The 22,261-nt window shown below is 35.9% G+C and overlaps 3 protein-coding genes across 4 annotated transcripts; 2 read left to right on the top strand and 1 right to left on the bottom strand.

Annotated features, from left to right (window-relative positions):
• Positions 1-736: 736 nt before the first annotated feature.
• LOC103448360 (grpE protein homolog 2, mitochondrial-like) lies at positions 737-4,260 on the top strand. 2 transcript variants are annotated; one of them, XM_008387613.4, is made up of 6 exons: positions 737-1,146; positions 2,117-2,318; positions 2,406-2,599; positions 2,729-2,896; positions 3,166-3,294; positions 3,929-4,260. In XM_008387613.4, the coding sequence occupies exons 1-6, from the start codon at positions 1,009-1,011 to the stop codon at positions 4,010-4,012; spliced, it is 915 nt and encodes a 304-aa protein (XP_008385835.2). In that variant the 5' UTR covers positions 737-1,008; the 3' UTR covers positions 4,013-4,260. The 2 variants fall into 2 exon arrangements, with proteins under 2 accessions (XP_008385835.2, XP_008385834.2); XM_008387612.4 differs by having other exon boundaries at positions 852-1,146; positions 2,114-2,318.
• A 297-nt stretch (positions 4,261-4,557) lies between these two features.
• Positions 4,558-7,042, bottom strand: LOC103448361 (uncharacterized). The gene is made up of 3 exons (XM_008387615.4): positions 6,484-7,042; positions 5,830-5,976; positions 4,558-5,006 (listed from the first exon to the last, which is right to left on the bottom strand). Exons 1-3 carry the CDS (start codon positions 6,757-6,759, stop codon positions 4,860-4,862), a joined length of 570 nt encoding a protein of 189 aa, XP_008385837.2. The 5' UTR covers positions 6,760-7,042; the 3' UTR covers positions 4,558-4,859.
• An 872-nt stretch (positions 7,043-7,914) lies between these two features.
• LOC103448362 (trigger factor-like protein TIG, Chloroplastic) lies at positions 7,915-12,485 on the top strand. The gene is made up of 13 exons (XM_008387616.4): positions 7,915-8,350; positions 8,439-8,522; positions 8,626-8,754; positions 9,010-9,098; positions 9,317-9,500; positions 9,884-9,974; positions 10,085-10,239; positions 10,345-10,437; positions 10,528-10,620; positions 11,081-11,161; positions 11,307-11,456; positions 11,616-11,711; positions 12,122-12,485. The coding sequence occupies exons 1-13, from the start codon at positions 8,060-8,062 to the stop codon at positions 12,197-12,199; spliced, it is 1,614 nt and encodes a 537-aa protein (XP_008385838.2). The 5' UTR covers positions 7,915-8,059; the 3' UTR covers positions 12,200-12,485.
• Positions 12,486-22,261: the final 9,776 nt, after the last annotated feature.

Here is a 22,261-nt window from a genome sequence, read left to right as displayed (position 1 = left end):
TTCATTGTCGTGGAAAGCCAAATTTGACCAACACGACCTCCATATAACCCCACTCAATTCGGCTGTAAGCTTTACTAACGTCAAGCGTGAGCGATAGGAAGCCCTTTTTTGCCCTTCTCCGATGACTAAGACAATTTGCCACCTCATTAGCAACAATAATATTATCAGAGGTTGATCCGGGACGAAAACGCTCTAGTACTGAGATATCAGGTTAGGCATGATGAGTTGCAGCCAGTTCATAAGCACCTTCATAACGATCTTGTACAGGACATTAGACAAGCTAATAGGCCGCATATGACCCATTTCCTTAGGCTTGTTGACCTTCGGGATCAGTGTAACGTGGGTGAAGTTAATCTTCTTCAGAATTTTGGAACTTGCTAGTGTAGAATCGAACATTATGGAACTTGCTTAACTTTAGGGTTCGTTTGGAAGTGTTTTGAAAATAGTAGAAATTTTGAAACCATTTTTAGTGAAAATAATTTTGGAACCAATTCGTAGTAAAAATGTAAGTGAATCGAGAAAAAACACTTGAAGTGCTTCTTGCAGGAAGTAGGCGCTTTTACAATATAGAAATATTTTCTTTAAAGACCCTTTTAATCATTTTAAAAACATTTCCAATTGACCATAATCTTTGAAAATGAAGGTACACCGAGCAATGCATGTGGCTCTAAACGATGTCGTGTCACCATTTACGATCAGTCATCTACAAATATCGGGTGCGCCAGCCGAAAAGCTTCTGGAGTCTTCTAAACCCTCAAGAACCCAATTGGCGCTCTGACGGAAACACCCTCCAAAAAACGGCTAATATATTCCCATCCAAAAGGGTACTTTCGTCAACCAAAAAATCCCACCGGTGTCTGTCTGTTTTCCTTTCTCTCCAAGCACAACAGATTCTCTCACTTCCCTTCACAAACCCCTCCCCATAAGAGGCCACACCGCACCGCAGTCTCTCTCTCGCTCTAGATTTCCAAATTTTGGTTCCCATTTTGCCCCTCGAATTCTCCAGCCATGTTCGTCTCTAGGGTTTTAGCTCGGGCCTCGAGGACCCTCCCCAGGGGCACAATGCTCTTGGCGGCTCCGCAGAATCATCACTTGCCAATCCTGTCCAATCAGTCCCAAGCTTTGATCCACGATTTTTCCTCTAAGGTGCCACAAATTCCCTCTTTTTTCTTCAATTTTTTGTCACTAGGGTTTTGCTAGGGTTTTAGGTTTTCTGCAAATTTCACCAATTTAATCTGCTTTTTTGGATCCAATTCCCGTTCTCTTATTATCTAGCGCTAGGGTTTTGCTAGGGTTTTATGTAAATCATTGTTCTTACTTTTTTTCTCTGTTTGATTATTGGATTCTAATTTTATTTTTGTATTTAGTGAATATTGGGTTCTGATATATAATTTCATATTTTTATATATGAGAAATTAATATAGCGTATTTTTGCTAGTGGATTTGAAATATTGATGAATTCATTTGTTCTGTAGGCACAAGATAATATATTTTTAACAACATATTTTTACTTCAAGTGATATATAAAATATCATATGTATGCATGTCTGTATGATCTATGAAGCATGGATACGAATACGGATATGGTGATACGTAAAATCTCTAAAAACTAGGATACAATACGTCATGGATATGGCAATAAAAATATATAATTTAAAACATATTCTAACATGTAAACATCTAAATTCAAGTTAATTCAAGTGTGAGAGTTATATCACTTGTTTCAATTAGAGGCAAGCTCTTTGTATTCATCAACTTTCAACTAAATCTTTGTTTCCTATTAACTTTCTCCTCGTAATTTCTCATCTGAAAGTGTAATGGTATCCTAGAAGCCAAATACTGGTATGCTACCTGACAAATATTGTATACGCGACCAAACTAAGGTATCTGTGCTTCATAGCATATGATATGGTTATCTGAACATAATTTTGTATCACTTTAATTTCTATGCTTAATTTGAATTTTGTTATGCTCCCTGACTTTCTGCTGGGCCGCTGAGTATGAGGTTTTATTTCGATTGAGGGTTGAAACGTATAACTTTGTAGCCTGTTGGACAAGTTTAAAACTTCATGGTTACTAAAGGTGTTTTTTTTTTTCATTTATTTTCGAATAGCAGATTGTTCCGAGGCAGGTGTCCCTATTACATCATTCAACCCCAACTTCTTCTATCTCTCAAATATTTGGGTTCTCTTCGTCTGCATCGCCACATCCTGAAAAGGATCATGGAAGTGCTGTAGAGAATGGCAGCGCTTCTACAAATGGAGAGCCAGAAAAAGCAAGTGGAGACGCGAAAGTTGCTGATCAAGCAAAAGAGTCAGGTTATATTTCAGATTCCCAGTCTACCATGTCTCCGTCTGTCAAAAGAAGGAGAGGAGGTACTAAACGAACTGCATTTTCTGATTCAGATTCAGAGAGTGACGGTGACTTAACAATGGATGACCTGGTAAAACTTGTTGCTGAGAAGGAAGATCTTCTGAAGGAGAAACATGAAGAATTCAAGAAAATGCAAGATAAATTCCTCCGAAGTTACGCAGAGATCGAAAATGTCATGGAGAGGACAAAGCGTGAGGCAGAGAATTCAAAGAAATTTGCCATACAGGTCTTGGTTACTTTTGACAATTTATTTTCCTGTCCTCAGAAACTTGTTATTTGATTCTCTTTTTACCTCTTTCTTGTTGCACAATTGTCTGAAGTCTAACTCTGCGGAGTTTTCATAAATATGTTGCAGAGTTTTGCAAAGAGTTTACTAGATGTTGCAGACAATCTAGGCAGAGCTTCTTCAGTTGTCAAAGAAAGTTTCTCAAAACTTGACGAGTCCAAGGACACTGGTGCAGCATTCCCACTTCTGAAAACACTTCTAGAAGGTGTTGAAATGACTGAGAAACAGCTTTTAGAGGTACACTGTTTTAATCACTAATTATAACCACCCGTTGTAATCCCTCAAAATTTGAGTGGCTTTATAAGTCTGATATAACACTGTTTTAAATGTGTTGGATGTACATTCTGTTTGTCTCATATGTTTTGTGTCAATCAGGCTCATTCTCGCATATTATATTTTCTATTTCAGGTTACATTTCATGTGTAGTTGTGTACTGCTGAATGGTTCTGTTAGCAATAGAGGAAATTAAATACAAAGTTGTAACGTATAATGCATTTTCCCTTCAGGTTTTTAGAAAGTACGGAATAGAAAAGTATGATCCTACAAATGAAGCGTTTGACCCAAACAGGCATAATGCAGTATTCAGTTTACAAGATGCTTCCAAGCCTCCGGGTACTGTTGCTGTGGTTCTCAAGGTATGAAATATATAATCAATTCTTTTGCATTTCTTTTCAAATGAGAAAGAAGTTTCCTACTGCTCGGCATCAGTACTATAAGTTTACAAGTTGGAAGCCTTGGGGTGACACTTTATGTGCTGCGATTGGAACTCCAATGGATATATCTTGACATCTTACAAGTTTGAGATAAAAAAATTTGGAATGGATAAGCATGTCCTGTTTCTCTCTACTAGAGTAAATACTTAATGGGAAAAAATGGCACGAGCTTGATGTTGTTAGAAAACATGCCATATTCAAGATTTACTTGCAGAAAATGGCTTTTGAAGTCACATCTCCGCACATATTTATGCACTGATTTCTTTGATATATGTTTTTGTTTCCAAAAACATTAATTGGCCGTTTTTGCGTTATGTCGTATTTGAGTAATGGAGAAGGATCATTGCAAGGACTTGGATAAATTGTTAGCAGGAATGTGACTAATGCAAGAATCCAAATAATTGCTTGAATCTTTAGATTATATTTTTTTGCTCAACAAAATATGGTTTTCTTTGCAAATATGTGTGTAGAAATTATTTTACGTTTGTTCAAATGACTTATGTAACTGTGGCACTAAGTCCATACATAAATACCCTAATGCGTTATTGTATTGCAGCCGGGATACATGCTTCATGATCGAGTTGTTCGACCAGCTGAAGTTGGTGTAACAACGGATGCGGGGAACAATGCTGACAATTAAATGGCAGCTACCAAAATTTTCCCAAGTTACGTCTTTGCGGTGCACCGGATCACATTACAATATTTTTTGCCTACGTTTGAGAAACTTGAATAGGATTTAATCTTAGTCCTGTGACTTAAGGGTCCATAAACTTATTTTCCAGCCTGACAATTTTTTCTACCCAATCATTTATGTTAGTTTGGTAGTATATTGCTCTTGTTATTATGGACGACACGACCACAAAAGTGCCCTGGGTACGTTTGAGTTTTCGAGAGGTTCAAATTTATTTTTTTCATTTTTTTTCTTTCAAAAAGAGGGATAATTGGTGGTAAATCATGATTATCCATTATATTTGGGGCTATGGAAAGATTCACAGAAACATTAAAGTCTCTCCTGATCACAAGTCTCGCTGACAAAAACTGGACAGAATGTGTCTGGAATTGTTGTACGTCTAGCCTTCATAAAACTTCTTCGTTCCTCGTGTCCTGTCATAAAACCTCTCGAACCGTAGTGGCCAACGGCTATAGGAGAGGAGTTCGATTTTCTCGAACATAACCCAATAAGAATTCATAAAAATAGGCCACGCGCATATCATAAACAGGAGTGGTCACCCATACAGAGAAGTGGCAAACAAGTACACGGCTAATCTTTACAAACAGTCGACTGCTCGAAACGTCATGTGCTTGTTGATCATGTACTACTACTTGCTAACCATATACATAAGGAGAGAACCCACAAACTAAACCTACGGCTTACTTACATACATCACACGCAGTATCATACTAAATAGAAATCACACGGCTTGAAGTAGTCCCTGCTAGTGGATCGCTGCACGCAGCTCTAGTTTTTGTCTTACAAACGCTAAGCGTCAATCCAACCAAAATCTACCTGAACTTGCTTTCTTCATCTGAATCATTGAATCAAGGTTGACATTGTGACCATCTTTCAAGCCCAAATCTAAATCCAGATGGCTTCTGTTTGAATCCTGCACTCCTGATTCGTCCTCGTCCAACTCCTGCACCACGGACAACATCTAATCAATAATTTGTTGCATGGTAAATTACTTAAGATTTTCTCCACTACAGCAAGAGAACCTCAAAATATCCTAACCCCTATTTGCTTGATGTGGGCAAGACGAAAACGTTATCTTCACCTTCACACTGCTTTGCTAGAGTATCATAGTTGATGATGGTGTTGGTTCCTCAAGTAGTTTCATATAAAACCTCGCATGCTTATATAACCCATAAAATTTACTAAAATATAATTAGGACACATACAAATGCAACAGTATAAATGCATTAGATTTTTTTTCATTTCTTGCAGCAGTGAAGGTTACTTAAACACTATAAAGCATCTCGCAGCAGCGAAGATATTGGATTTCTAGCGACGCACAATACAAGGTGGGTCATTCTTAACCCAGAAAATTTAACCAATATTTGTGTTCGTCTCTCTGTGTGTGTGGACACGTACCCATTCAAGAAAGAACAGAATACAAATACTTGCTCCTCCTAGACCAACACCACGGCCATATGTTGCAGACCTTATGTCCATAGCACCAGGTTGTAGCACCATGGCCAGTGACTGGTGGTCGATGTTTTTTTATCTTATAATTTCATTTGCAAAGGAACTTAACTGGGAAAACTAAGTGATTTCATAGAATGACCCACAAATAATACTCATGGACTACAAGAAACTAAGTGACGGCCAATACCACCACCCACATGCTCATTCTGCAACGCTAAAATTAATTTCAACCTCTAGGAAAGGGCACGAGAACACAAAAAGACATCCAACTGAACAAAAAGAAGATAATTGAGCAGGAGTGCAATAAGTCTCACCTCAGCTTGTTCCTTCATAATCTGATTAATATTTGGCTTTCGATGCACCTTATCACTTGGGCTAACCGATTCATCAGTCTCACTAGTTTTCTCCTCATCTCCAACCTTTTTCTGAATTGGCTTTTTCTGTTCCTCTAGCACAGAAACCTGCACAATGAATCAACCATAAGCTATTAACAAAGAGCATTCAATAGCATCAAGCATCTATTGTATGGATTCCGGGAGTCGAGGACTCATATTTCTGAATAATTCTATTCAGGGGATCACACAAGTTAAGCTTTCATGAATGCCCCAAAGCATAACATCAGTCCTAAATTGCAGTACTCGGCAGGATAATATATTCGCAAACAACTAATACCGATAATGTAACTAAATTAAAGCCAGTATACTATTAAGTATAAACTCATACAAGTTCTTGTTTTCACAAAAATAGCAGCTACAATTCCTATCTAGGTCACTCTTTTAGACAATCCAAACTTGGAAACACAGTATACAGATTACAGAACAGTCCATCAAATGCTTCAAAGAAATCCTCCAAAAACTAAAAGATAAAAATAAAAACCCGCAATTTCCATAAATCCTAAAAACCCTAACAACAAATACACAGCAATTGAAACATATAGATGCATATATGCATGTTGGTGGTGTACTTACGGGCGTGTAGCGGAACTTCCGGCGAGGGGGCTCATCCGAAGCCGCGGCGGGTTCGTCGGGGGAGGTAGCGGAAGAGATTGGGGTCCAGCGGCAGAGGAGGAGGCGAGAGCTGCTGTTGTTGGATTGGGAGTGAGGGTTTTGGTAAGTAAGGGAGGGGGATGAAGAGGACACGTGGACCCACCTCTTCTTCCACCTGCGGACGGGGCCGTTGAAGACGGTGGCTGTTTGGCCGTACCTGGAGGACGCCCTGCCCAATCTCGACCCGAGTGCTTCCATTTTCGACCCGCTTTTTGCTTCTTCGGCTTTCAAGAGTGACTGAGCCAGTGTGTGTGACTATTTCAGCTACGAGGTTGAGATATACAGATTTTTCGTTGTTCAAGGCCTCACGACGTCGTTTCTGCGTTCAGTTACAGCGTCTTTGTCAAACACACGCGACACAGTTCCGTTGACGGTTTGCAACCGCATTACTTTCTTCTCTCTCATTGGAAAAATGATAACCACACTTTCTTCTCTTCTCGTTCATCTTTGTTTAATTTTGTCCGTCATTTCTGTTGAATTTATATTTAGGATGAAAATTTAAAGACAAAGTCTAAAGTACGCTGAAAAGTCAAGGACCAATTGTGGGTTTGAGTATGGATCTTATATCATGCCACGTAATTAAATTAATGAAAAGTCTCATAGAATCATCAATAACGTAACGCAATGTTAAAGTTAGAGTTCTTAATTGGCAAATTTTAATTTATAGACTAAATCTAAACTAAATTGAAAAATTAGTCGATTATAAATTTGACTTCTTTTCTCAAATACAACGATATTATTGAACTAAAGAGTAATGATTGAGTTAAGTCACACAATAAGTTTGCCCTAATAATTTAGTATAAAATTTGCCCTCTACAAAAGTCGAATCTACTACTTTTCACTTCTATATATAAAAAAATTACAAATGAAAAAAAATATTATTAAACCGGAATATTAAGTGACAATTCAAATAACTAACGTCATTGTGAGAATTAGGGAATGTGGAGGAACAAATTTGGTTAAAACTTTAGGAGTAATTACATTTTACACCATTGAAATTAAAGATGATTTTCAAAATGCGCTTTGAAGTTTTAATTTTTTTTAGTTTACACCATGAATAGTAAAATTGTATTAATTTAACTTTTTCTAGTTTACACCATAAATAGTAAAATTGTATTAATTTAACTTTTAGTTGGATTGATTGTTAGATCCATTATTAAACTGGTGAGATTGTAAACGTGAAATCCTTATATGGATTAACATGTAAGTCAGATTTTCATTACAGACAAAAAACAAAACAAAAAAACTCATCAAATTAATGAAGGATTAAATATTTAACAGAAAATGTATAAATTCATAAAAGTTTAAAACTTCATGATTTAATATGAGAAAATTGAAAAAAAAAAATGTAGTTAGCACAAATAAATTTAACAAAGACGCGAGAGCAGAATGCAACGGAAAACTTTCTTTGTTTTGTTGGATAATCCCAGTTTTGCCCTCTATCTTTCAAGCTAAAGCTGGGCACCAAGCTAGTGAGCTCAGAACGAAACCAGGAACAATGGAGCTCTGTATGGGCGTCGTCAATGGTGTCTCCATGTCGGTCGTCAGCGTAAACCCATCACCCCCTTCACGCTCTCTTCTTTCCCCAAGAAACCCCATTTCTCTTCATCCCTTCACTTCCCTCCGACCCCCCTCCTCCCTTTCCCGCCAATTCCAACATCTCCAACCGCCACCACTCTCTCGCTCGGCGGTTCCGGCTTCTCCTTCTTCTTCGACGGCTGTCAGCGACGATAAAGATCAGCTTCCGGCGGACATAATTGTCACAGAGACCCGAGAACCCAATTCCAGAGTAAAATCTTCTTAATTGCCAATTTTTCTAATTTTGATTTTAATCTCAATTTTGGTAAATATCATCACTGTCTGTAATCTGTATGCAGGTCAAGTTAAGCATACAAGTACCGCCGGAGGTCTGCGACGATTGCTACAAAAGGGTTATGGCCGAGTTCATGAAGCAAGCCAAGGTTTCTACTTTCTAGTTTTACATTCCTTCTCCATTGTTTTCATTTAGTTTGTCTGGACTTGAAGTTTAATTTATGGATATTTTGGGGGTTTTAATGTGCGCAGGTTCCTGGATTCCGGCCCGGAAAGAAGGTGCCGGAGAGTATTCTTGTGAGTCATGTTGGGAAGAGAAGTGTCAACAAGGCTACTGTTGAATCTATTTTGAGGAGGACCCTTCCACATGCCATGTCTTCGGTACGTTAAAACTGAAATATTGTTTATTTATTACAATTTATCTTCATCGTTGTTGTTAAAACATAGAGTTGCTTAAATTCGTGTACTTGCAAGTTAGTGTTTGGATTTTGCTTATTGGCAATGGCTGCAAAGTTACAATGCTGCAGCATTTTTACAATCACAACCCCCCATAACATATAATAAGAACAGCATTAATTTCTTATGATTTATCATTCTCGAGTTCTCTGTTGTGGCTGATCTGCTTTTATGGTTTAGATGACAGGCACACCTTTAAGAGACTCAGTACGTATTGTAACCAGATTTCCAGAAATGGAGCAGACATATTCTACTCTCAATTCTCTCAGGTTGCTAATTCAGATATCTTTCAAGTTACATTTTTCCACTTGCGTATTTGATATTTCTGTTAATATCCATCTTACAATGCCATAATACTTGCAACTCTCCTCTCACAGTATATTAAGAGGAGAGGCATGTATTGAAGGAAATTTGATCATGTCAACTGATTATGTGCCTCCACGTTTGATTTGATCGATCATGCTTGTCAGTTTGATTTGTGGTCCAGATATGAAGTCATCGTTGATATAGCACCGGAGTTGAAATGGACACCTGAGGAGGGATACAAGAATTTGAAGGTTGTAGTTGAGCTAGATAGCGACATAGATGCTCAAAAAGCTTCTGAACAAGAATTAAGGCGACGCCATAAGTCCTTAGGTGCACTGAGAATTGTAACCGATAGAGGTCTACAGGTGACTCAACTTCAATTTACTTTTGTTCTTTTCTTTTGAATGAAATTTTACTTTAATGATATGTTCATTCGCTGCTGGGATAAATTCTGCCAAAATAGTCCATTGGAGAAGTTTCCGGTTATCACCTTCAATTTTATGAATTGTCAGACACTCCCTAAACTAATTAAGCTTTATTCGTTCAATAAAGAAAGATCACTGAACAAGCTTTCTTCACTGCACCTTCAGATGCAGTGTTTGAATTCTCTTCAGAAGTACTTCTGCGTTACATTCACAATGTTTCATGGATTAGAGTGTCATATTAGTTGAGTTTCAAAATTCCATTGAAAACCCTTCTCCGACTTGTTATATTAAGTTGGTGACTGACAAAATTGAGACTCCTACAGATTGGTGATCTTGCTGTCCTTGATATATCTGCAACAACGATAGATCAAGATGAAGCAAATGTTAAGAATATTCCATCTGCTGAGAGTAAAGGTTTGGCAATATCCACTTCTTCCGTTCTATTAACAATGGCTTTATTTTTTGGTTTGGAGTGATGAAATATTATTGCATAAGAATCTCTCAACTCTATTTTCTATCTGAAGGTTATCATTTTGATACGGAAGATGGTGATAAAGTAGTTTCTGGTTTCCTCGAGTCGATAATTGGAATTCAACGAGGTGAAACAAAGTCCTTTCCACTTGTCTTTCCTGAATCATGGACACAAGAAGAGCTCCGAGGAGTTAATGCCCAATTCAATGTGAGTGGTTTCCTGTTTTTGTGGAAGTCCACTTGGTATACTTTGTCCTCACAAGACTAAATAGGTGAAAGTTCTCATGTTTTGCTTCTTTTGATTCTCCTTTAGGTTGAATGCAAAGAATTATTCTACAGAGACTTACCCGAATTGGATGACTCCCTTGCTGAAAGGCTTCTTCCTGGAGGCACCACCCTCAAACAGGTAGCCTGTATGAGATTTTAAATACTCTCAATGAAGTGATACGTTAAAATTGTACTGTCTACAACGCTACTCTGCTTCACGAATATGCAGGTCAAGGAAGTGTTGTTACAAAAGTTCCGGGAAATGGAGCAAACAGCTAGAGAGCAAGCAGCTGATAATGCCATTTTAGATCAGCTTTGCAAGGTGCTTTTAACTTTTCAAATATTCATCATTAAGATTAGATTGATCTTTTGCAATCTTCACTTGGTGTTTGCCTCTCTGAGACAGGGCCTTGCATGGCTTCTTTTTGTATCTGTGTACAAACACACACAAATGCACCCATGTTGTTGCAAAACCATTGCAAGGAAGTTTTGTGATTACGCTGGTCAACATGTTTGCGTGAATTCCAAAAGTCCTATGTTTTGACATGATACTGTTAAATTGCTTGACAAGCTTAATTCTTTTTGGAGGAAGCCTCAATTTTCATAAGATGAATGGTCGTTTTAAATATGCATATTTCAAACAAAGAATTATGTTCCTCTCCCTTAGTATTATTTATTAAATCCACAAAGGAGATGCAGAGTGTGTTGACATGCGGACACTTCAAGTGTCCTCTTAAATGGGAACTTCGACCTTCAGAATAACTGTGTCTTGTTGTTTTTAGATGGTAGAGGTTGATATTCCTCAGTCCTTTTTTGAGGAGCAAGGTAGGCAGCTTTATGGAGCCAAACTTTTGGAGATACAGGTCAGTAGTTACAATATAACAATGTAAAGAGAATTACATTTATTGGCTCGTGGTTTGAGTTTGTGTGTGTGTGTGTTGGTGAGCATGTAGGTTCCTGCGTTTTTCTGTTAACAACTTCTATCTTTTGGTTGTCATGGTTTTGTAGGCAAGCGTAAAATTAAATGACGAGCAGTTGGCTTCTCTGTCAAGTAAGAAGGCTGTGGACGAGTACCTTCTAAACCAGAAGGAGAACATAACAAATATGATAAAACAGAGTCTGGCTGTCGGAGACATATATAAACGTGAAAATTTGCAGGTAATTTATATTTATATTAACAGATTATTTGTCCTGAACTCTTTTTTCTGTGGGTTATGCTTTGTATCTTTTTCTGCTTGGTAGCATAGGCTTCACGAAAAATAACTGTTGGGTTGCAAAACGTATTGTAACCGGAAACCTATTGTTTGTGTTTTGCAGATTTCAACAGAGGAGATTGTCAAAGAAGTTGAAAATTCAATTGATGAATTCAAACGTCAAAAACAAGATTATGATGAAGAACGTGTCAGGGGACAGGTCAGCATGTGTCACCCTGTTAGAAAAGCAGATTTCAAGTGCTTTTAGTTTCAACTGTTTAGGCTATGTGCTTTCTGTTATCTTGATTACTTGTGCTGTCTGTGATTTCAGTCTGGATTTAGGGGAAGAGAGATGATAAAGAGAGGAAAGGAAATACGTAAAACTAAAAGGATAACCTATACGAAAATGATTAGTTCATTTTTCCAAACTAAATGCTATTGATCTTCTCCCTTTCTTCTATCCTCTCTTTTCTCACATTTCTACCATTTTTTGTTATGTACCATTATTAAATAAATCAAATTAAAACAAGAAAGCTTCCTTACGGGCGCTAAATGTTTGATGTTTTTGCTTTCTCCATCTTTTACCCTTCCTGGGGTTTTGAATTATATAATTAATCTTCCAAATTGCAGGTTCAAGAAATTTTAGAGGGAGCAAAGGTGCTTGAATGGTTGAGAGAGCATGCAGAGATTCAATACGTAACCAGGTGACGGAGAGGAGAAGCATGGCTGTGTTGGCACGCGTACAGTGTACACAATGTTGTTCAAGGCTAGTCATGTTTTAACTTTAAAGGTGATTTCTTTTGACGATGCCCAGCAGCATTCAAGCCGACATAGTTTGCAGCATGCCTAAATTTACACTAGTTGGATTGTCCGGTTGAGGGCCTTTAGATTGAGAGGTTCAATTGTTTGATTAGCGAGTTCAAAGCTATTTTTCCGAAATGAAGAATTTTGTTTGTGGATCCAGTCCTAATCAATCCAATATCTGGTTTTTGAAGTTCTGTCAAATTGGTAACAAGAGTTATTTTTTTCTGTATACTGTTGAATCAAACACCGAAACCACCTCGAGGAACCAAAGAAAGAAAGAAATACGCGAAGAACTACACTAATTAAAACTAATTAACCAAACCAAAACAAAGATTGATATACGTGACCATACAAAGTTGGGCATGCTGCACAAAATCTTGGTGGTCCAAGAAATCGTCCCAATCAGAAAGCATATAAAATGGTGGTCCAAATCAGATTGCACCAGATGAAGGTGGTCACAAAGAAATCAATTCCACATTCAGGAACATTGTCAAGTGTAGTCCACTTTCAGAAATAGTGTAAATAATTGTAGCTTTTTATAAAAGTTTTATAAGTTAGCAGACACATTTATGTGTCAATTAAAGCTTTCCCTCACTCACACACGAATACACACTACGACACACACGAAGAGAAAAAGCCCACACATTGAGTATTCGAAGCCTTCTCTTCCATCCTTTATAAACTTCCATCTATATATAAAGTCAATGGAAAAGTGATTAGTGATTTTAGTGTCACCAAGCTTCAACAACAAGATTTGGACAAAAATACTCCCAAGACAAAAAAAACTTTAAAAGCATCCAAAATAATGCATCAAATAAGGCAGGGGCATTTTCGTCATTTTAACAGTATTTTTTTAATAATTAATTTTTTTTGTGGTTTTTTTTTATTAGTACCTCACAATAGGTTAGCAATAATGTGATTCAATTTCACTATTTTTAAATACACCAAAACATCTTAAGAGGCATGTAATGTCGATTATAAAAAAGGTCATTCGCACGCGGATAATAATGTGATTAAATTAGCTATCAAATGATTTTTTTTTAACAAACGATATTTTCTACACTAAGGGAGAGGGGGGTGGGCTTAGCCTCATAATGTGATTCAATAAGTTGTTTATTAAGTATTATTTTCTCTATTTTAAACACATTTAAAACATCTTAAGAGGCATGTAATGCTGGTTATAAAAAATTCTTTCGCACGTGGATAATAATGTGATTAAATTAGTTATCAAATGATTGTTTTTTTTGTTTTTTTAACAAACGATATTATCTACACTACGGAGGAGGGGATGCGCTTAGTCTCACAATGGGCTAGCAATAATGTGATTCAATTAGTTGTTTATTAAATATTATTTTCTCTATTTTTAAACACGTTCAAAATATTTTAAGAGGCGTGTAATGCCGGTTATAGTCTTTTGCACGTGGACAATAATGTGATTAAGCCAATGGAAAAGTGAATAGTGATTTTGTTGTCACCAAGCTTCAACAAAAATATTTGGACAAAAATGCCAAGACAAAAAACTTCAAAGGCATTCCAAAATAATGCATCAAATAAGGCAGGGGCTTTTTTGTCATTTTAATAGTATTTTATTAATAATTAATTTTTTGTGGTTTTTTTTAATTAGCACCTCACAATAGGCTAACAATAATGTGATTCAATTTCTCTATTTTTAAACCCATTCAAAACATCTTAAGATGCGTGTAATGTTGGTTATAAAAAAGGTTATTTGCATGCGGATAATAATGTGATTAAATTAGTTGTCAAATGATTGTTTTTTTTTCTTTTTAACAAACGATATTATCTACACTAAAGGGAGGGGGTGGGCTTAGCCTCACTGTAACATTCCACATCGACCAACGGAGAGGGGGTGATGTGCTTTATATGTACATGCCCACCTCCATTTAGCATGATGCATTTTGGGAACTCACTGGCCTCGGATTTCATCGGAGCTTCGAAGTTAAGCGAGTTCGGCCGAGAGCAATCCCATGATGGGTGACCCACTAGGAAGTACTTGTCTGAGTTCCTAGAAACAAAACCGTGAGGGCGTGGCCGGGGCCCAAAGCGAACAATATCGTGTTACGGCGGAGCCGAGACTGGGATGTGACACTCACAATGGGCTAGCAATAATGTGATTCAATCAGTTGTTTATTAAGTATTATTTTCTCTATTTAAACACGTTCAAAACATCTTAAGAGACGTGTAATGTCAGTTATAAAAAAATTCTTCCGCACCCGGATAATAATGTGATTAAATTAGTTATCAAATGATTGTTTTTTTGTTTTTTTTTAACAAACGATATTATCTACACTAAAGATGAGGGGGTGGACTTAGCCTCATAATGAGTTAGCAATAATGTGATTCAATTAGTTGTTTATTAAATATTATTTTCTCTATTTTTAAACATTTTCAAAACATCTTAAGAGGTATGTAATGCTGGTTATAAAAAAGGTATTTCGCACGCGGATAATAATGTGATTAAATTACATTAAATTAGTTGTCAAATGATTGTATTTTCTTTTTAACAAATGATATTATCTACACTAACGGGGATGAGGGTGGGCTTAGCCTGACAATGAGCTAGCAATAATGTGATTCAATCAATTGTTTATTAAATATTATTTTATATATTCTTAATATAAATTCTATAAAGACCGATTTTATTATATGAATTCAGCTACTTTAATTGATTTATAAGGGGTTTCTTCTAGCATGATCTAAAATTATTCATTTACTTCAAATATTTGGCTTTCTTTTTGTCAATTTACGCATATAAATACATTTAAAATGTGTAAGTCGCGCGTAGCACGCCGTGATTCAAAAAATGTCTTCGTCATTTTAATTAGTTTTTTTGAGATTTTTTTTTAAATTAGTACCTCACAATAGGCTAGCAGTAATGCGATTCAATTTCTCTATTTTAAAACACATTCAAAACATCTTTAGAGAAGCGTAATGCCGGTTATAAAAAATGTTTTTCGCATGCGGATAATAATGTGATTAAATTAGTTATCAAATGATTTTTTTTTTTTTTAACAAATGATATTATCTACACTAAGAGGGAGAGGGTGGGTTTAAACTCACAATGAGCTAGCAATTAAGATGGTCCCTCAAATTGAAAATCAATCAATATAGTCCCTAAAAATGGGTGTTGCAAATCAATGTGGTCATTCCATTACAATTCCACCAAAAATCTGTTATGTGCTGACGTGGCACAAAAATGGGTCCCACACATTAATTAAATATTATTATGTGAATTAAAAATATTTCAATAATTAAAAATAAATTTTATTGTTTATAATTAAAAACTTTAAAAAAAAAAAGAAGAAGAAGAAGATGATTGAATACTATTCATCATCTTCTTCCCGTAAAGGTGTGGAAACCATTTATGTGCCACATCAACACATAATAGAGTTTTTGAAGGAATTGTAATGGAAGGACCACATTGATTTGCGAGACTCATTTTCAGGGATTACATTAATCGATTTTCAATTTTAGGGACCATATTGATGGAGTGGGTCAATTTCAAGGACTATTTGTGATAAAAACTCGTTTGTTTAATTAGACTTCTAGTCTAAAATAGGGAGATACTATTGTAATTATATTATTATTTTGCTAAACTGATGATGACACTTTGTTTGAGCACTTTGTTATAGTTGAATATGTGTCATACAAATAATTGGAAATAAACCATGGCACCTCTGAGTTCTCAATACCTCTGAGTTCAACTTGTGGGGCCTTATACCAGCATTGTCAGTAGCCTTCATGCTAAAACATGTCAAGTTCCATGTGCAAGGTATGTCTAGTTGTTATAATGTCATCCGACTATTTAACTGAGCCACTACTCTGAAGTTGGTATCAAAGCCAAGTTTAACATTTTAATAGTATAATTATAACAGTAAAGTACCTTAAGGACATAAGTCATCAACACAACTGAAATATCACACAAACACTTAATTTGGTACGAATACTGTATATTATTGTCCTTGTAGACCTTGTCAACCACAATTACTAGGAGTTTATTGTTTTAGAAATCCTACTATAACTAGCATAAAGAAAAATTAACATATATTTATAAGAGAATAAACAAGATACTCAAGAAGCAAACTTTTTCATCTTGGTGTTATTGGACACCCTACATTTTTACCAGTAAGGATACAGAAGTTCAACATAATATATTAGTAGCAAGTATACCAACTGATCATACTTTAGAGAATTTGTGAGAAGGAAGAGAGTATTTGAGAAATCATTTAGTAGTAACTTTAGAGAAATGTAAACTTTAATTTATGATAGATTATTTTTATTTATATATTAGTGAACAACAAAATTAAAAAATTCATCCTAGACCAAAATAATTTAGTTTGTTATTTTCTATTAAAAAACTACATTATATTTTGCATGGTGAAAAAAAAAATCTTCAAGCAAATAGTATTGTAAATCTTATTATAAGTCAATTAGAAAATAATAAGTATAATAATGCACCCAAATCCAAGGCCCATCTTTGACAAATTAATATGCACCCAAATACAAAACCCAATGTCCATGGCTTTGGCCCATATTATATTTAACCATCTCACGTATGAAGATATCTTTCCTCAAGATTGGGGCTGATGTGGGACAATTGTCCCTCACAAGTACCAGCATACAAAAAATATTACAAGATCGTAGTTTTGAAATATGTTTTTCATTGATACAAAAATTTCACTTCAATGAGTGGCAAATCTGAATTGAACCACATAATAGAGCAGTCATGGTAATTAGATATATCAAACCTCAACAGACAAGTGGAGAAGATACAATAAGATCATAGTATTGATGGCTCATCACTTTGAAGGTTCAATTAAAACATTGACACTTTATTGGTGCATTAGAAAAACGAAGATTAGAGCATCTTCAGCAACACTCTATTTCTTTGTTATATTCTTATTAAAATGGCCAAAAATGTATTTAACTAATCACTTTATAGTAACTTTCAGATAGAAACTTAATAATTTTAATTTGAGTTGAACTGGTTTGTACTTGCAAAAGCCTAATAAAATAATGGAGTGTTGGAATTAGGATGGATAGTTTTCTTCTTCGTCATCAACATTTTAATTTAACCAAGCAATTGTTTTAGAGAATCTGTTGGAGATACCTTATCAAATTTCGTGGTTTGTTAGGTGAAAAAATGAACTTGCCACTTACCAGTCAATATATATGTTTCATAAAGAGCAAGTTATACAGAACAATTTATCGTTATATGGGATTTTGATTCAATAACAGAATATTAGGTGAAAAATATTAACTCATAACATTGTATAATTAGTGTTTACTTTTAGATGAAAACACTCGTTTCATGTAAATTTTATTCTTTGTATAAAAATCATAACAGATAAGTTCATGCCTGATAAAATTATACGTACGCATGAGGACATCAGAGTTTTGCATTGCAGTCCCACTATGCAAGTTTGGTTGGATCTACAAATTACAAGCCTTAATGAAGTTTCCTGAACAAATATATCCCACCAATAAATATTCATACCAAATCTTTGCATAGACCAAATTCCTTCATCCGCTCCAGCTACTCTCTTAACAACATATATATAACATGTGTGTATTGTATCTAACCACCGGAGGAAATTATAATTTCAGCGCTTTATTACAGCTATGTTAATGATTTTAATACGAAAGAAGAGAGTACAATCGCCCAACCAATCACAAATTAAAGCGTAATTGCATCTAAAAACTCATACATCAAGCATTACGCACCGGACTCGAATAATACTATTTAAAAAATGCCATCCATAAGATGTTAAAAAACAATAATAGCATCGGCAATGAAGTTGGTGTTCAATTACAACCTAATGATCATTCCAGCTCACATAATATAAGGACAAAACAATGTTCCCCGTTAAAAATGTTCTAAGCAAAGTACTTGCAAAATAAATTAAGTCCTACAAAGTTACAAACATCTTCGTATCCAATATATCATATTTTCTTGCTAACGTGAGAGGTCTCAAATTTGATGGTTCGAACTGATGAGTCTGTTTGACCCTGATCACGGGTAGAGTGAAATTCTGCATGGCCTCCCTGAGCTCGAAATGAATGAATAATCGTGATTTGCCACCAATTATATTTTTTTTAACATATATTTTATTGTATTCACCAAAACAAAAACGAATAATATTAATAATACTAATAACATAAGAGTCCAAAGACCACGTGACTACTTTTGATTGCTACAATGCACCCAAACAAGTTCCATACTTTTTCCTGTCCAGGCCACATGAAGCGAAGCCCTACAAAGCTGTTCCCATTGGTCCGTTCCATCATTAGTTTTCGGAATTAAAAGATGATCACCATCCAAGTGGAATCCATCACTTGTTAAATAATTAGTCAAACATCTTTGATTTTGAATTAATCAATTTTCTAAACAAAACATAGTACACACACAATACCATATCGATTACCTTGTTAATTTATTAATCAACCAACCCTCTTAGAATATTACATAATTATTCATTTAATTTAGGATAAGTTCGATCATGATAGAAGCAAATCATTGGAGAAGTCTTAAAGCCGTATGATTGCAATTCACCAAAAAGAAAGTGTATGATAGTTGTTGCTATACAAAATAGGGTGGGCTTTGCGTAAAATATGATGAAACGATCCACAAGACGGTGCTTCAGTCATTCAAGAGGGATGATATGGAAAGAGATAAGGGGAAGAGGAGTAGACATGAGACGTATGTGATTTACTTTAAATTGGACTACATCCACTGAGTTAGATGAGTTCTTATTAATAATGTAATATCTACATAATATAATGGTTTAAGCTTTAGTATAGGACTAAGCCTGAATTAGGGGTCCTAAGATCGAAGAGCCCATAATTGTAAGAGAGAAGTGCCATTTATATGTGAGGAGAATCCCCCATTCTTGTCTGTGGTTGATGTGGGACTCTTGGAATGTTGTTGTACTGTTGCCAAGTGTCTTTCAGCAAGTTGCCTCCAAGTTGGAGGAACAAAGAGCTCATTCGTTTGAGGTTGGTTCGTGTGATTCAGCAGGGGTGCTGAGGTCTTCGAGGCTTTAGGGGTTAAAACTTTTGAAGTGGGTTGTGCCTTTGGGGGGCTGTGATGTTGAAGGAGGTGGTAGAAGGTCTGGAATTTGCGAGTTTGATTTGCAACAACCACTGTTGAGGCTTTGTGAGGAATGAGTTCCTTGAATTATGCGGTGACCAAGCATTTCACGGAGGGTTCTCTGATCTGCCTGTGCAACAGTTGAAGAGCACGAAGTGGTTGAAGAGGCCTGACATTGTTACACCCTATCCACAGAAAAGGAAAATTTTAGAGTATGAGAATATTTGATAAGCTTCTATGAAAGCTTGATGAAGGTTTGAGAAAAACCAGAAAATGGCAGAGAGAATTTCAGAGAAGGATGATTGAATTGATTGTAATATTCCTCACAACAAACATGTGAGGTTGTTACCATTATACATGGAAAAGGAAGGGAGATCCTCCACTCATCAACAACAATCTAAATCTCAGCCTTTAATTGCTATCACCCTATGAGATGATGCCACTTGTTATAGTCTTAAGCTAGATACAAGTAAGGACAATCATATGGCCTATGATCCAATGATTCTAATTTAAACCTAAAACAAATATTAAACTAAAGGTTTGAATTCTTTTTTTGCCTCCAAGACTCAGCTGAAGGGTTATACGCCAACACTTCATTCTAACCCTTTAGCTGTCTTGACTCCTAGAAGCTCTCTTAGATAAGCAAATCGATCTTTAGGCAAAGCTTTAGTAAGAATGTCTGCAATTTGCTCCTCTATCTTGCAGAACACCAGTTCAATCTCCTTGGCTTGAATTGCTTCTCAGATGAAATAAAACTTTCTGCTGATATGTCTTGTCTTTTGGTGAAAGACAAAATTCTTAGCCATAGCAATGACTGATGTGTTGTCACACATAGTCTGTGTCTCTTCCACTTGATCCTCTCCAAAATCTTCCAAGTTCAAATCTCAGACATTTTGCTTGAGAAGTGGCTTCTGCAACATTTACATATTTTGCTTCAGTTGTGGATAGTGCCACAGTGCTTTGCTTGATTGATGCCCATGAAAACAAACTAGATCCCGGTGTAAATGCATAACCTGAAGTGCTTCTCATATCATCTTAATTTCCAGCCCAGTCACTATCACAGTAGCCAATTAGAGTAGTAGCTTTTCCCTTTAAAAAATAATTCCAAAATCATTTGTTCTTTGAATGTATCTCAACACCCTCTTTGTTGTTCCCATGTGTTTCTTAGTGGGCTTATGCATGAATCTTGGCAGCAAGCTTGCTACAAACATTATATTAGGTATGGTTGTAGTTAAGTACAGTAAGCTCTCCACAAGTCTTCTGTATTCACCTTCAGCTGCAGCTTCACTATCATCAGCATTACTTAGTTTCTTAGTCACAGCAAGTGGAGTAGCAATAGTTTTGCAGTCTTTTAACCTAAATTTCTTAATCAGCTTCTCTACATACTTCTATTAATGTATGAAAATGCTTTTCTTAGTTTGTAATACACTCATTCTAAGGAAATGATGTAAAAACCCAAATCTGTCATCTTATAATGTTTCATCATGTCATTTTTAAACTCTTCAAGCATTTGTGAACTGCTACTAGTGTATACAATATCATTTACATACACTTCCTCCTTTAAAACTTCATTGAGAAAGGATGATTTCACATCCAGTTGGTACAAACTCCATTTCTTCTGTGCAGCAAGTGCAATCAAGGTTCTTATGGTATCCAATCTTGCCACGGGGGAAAAAGTCTCATTGTATTCAATTATAGGCTTTTGTGAGTAGCCTTTTTGGAACCAATCTAGCTTATTCTTCTGCACTGTACCATCCATATTAAGTTTGGTTTTATAGACCTATTTGACACCAATAACTGACTTATCAAATTGTCTCTCAACTAGCTACCGTGTATTGTTCTTCTTTATCATTTCTAATTCAGCTTTCATTGCAGTTCTCTATGAGTCATCCTTGGCTGCATCATCATAACTTTCAGGTTCAACAATGCACATATTGCACTGAGCCATGATTTCATTTACACTTCTCCACTTCTTAGGTGTGTCATCATATACTTGAGGTCTTTCAGTCATACTATCACTTTGAGAAGTAGTGGATTGATCAGATTGAGAGCATTCACCAATATCACAGGTTTAAGTAGTATTCTGATGCTCAGTGAGAACTGGAAATCTTGCTTTAGTGTTTGAAGTGCAGTTTCAATCCCAGGAAGCATTCTCATCAAATGTAACATCTCTTGATAGAATGATCTTCCTTGAAATATGATCACACTGTTTGTAGCCCTTTACACTAGCACCATAGCCTACAAAGATGCATTTATGACTGTTTTCTTCCAACGTGTGTCTGAGATTAGAAGGGTTGTGCACATAGCTAAGAGAACTAAAGATCTTCAAGTGAGCTACCCCTGGCCTTTTGCCACTATATGCCTCAAATGGAGTTTTTTTTTCCAAAGCTTTGGAAGGACATTTGTTAAGCAAGTAAACAACAATATTCACTGTTTCTGCCCAAAACACATATGGAAGATTCTTCTCATGCATAATTGACGTTGCCATTTCCACCACAATTCTATTCTTCTTATCTGATACTCCATTTTGCTGGGGAGTGTAGGCTATAGTCAACTGTCTCTGGATTCCTAATTCATTGCAATACTTATCAAATTTTGCAGAAAGGAATTTTCCTCCTCTATCACTTCTGAGACATTTCACCTTATAATTAGATTGTAATTATGTCACTGCCTTGAACTTTTTAAAACACTCAAGTGCACCAAACTTATATCTCAGAAAGAATACCCATGTCAATCTAGTGCAATCATTTGTGAATAACAAAAAGTATTTATTTCCAGAATGAGAATCAATCTGCATTGGTCCACATATATCTATGTGGATCAATTCCAATGGATATTTAGCTCTCCAAGCTGACTCA

The sequence above is a fragment of the Malus domestica genome, chromosome 11 (assembly GCF_042453785.1).
Source record: "Malus domestica chromosome 11, GDT2T_hap1".
In the NCBI taxonomy this organism is placed as follows: domain Eukaryota; kingdom Viridiplantae; phylum Streptophyta; class Magnoliopsida; order Rosales; family Rosaceae; genus Malus; species Malus domestica.
The sequence above is the reverse complement of the archived record's forward strand: the minus strand, read 5'-3'. Positions and strand labels throughout refer to the sequence as shown.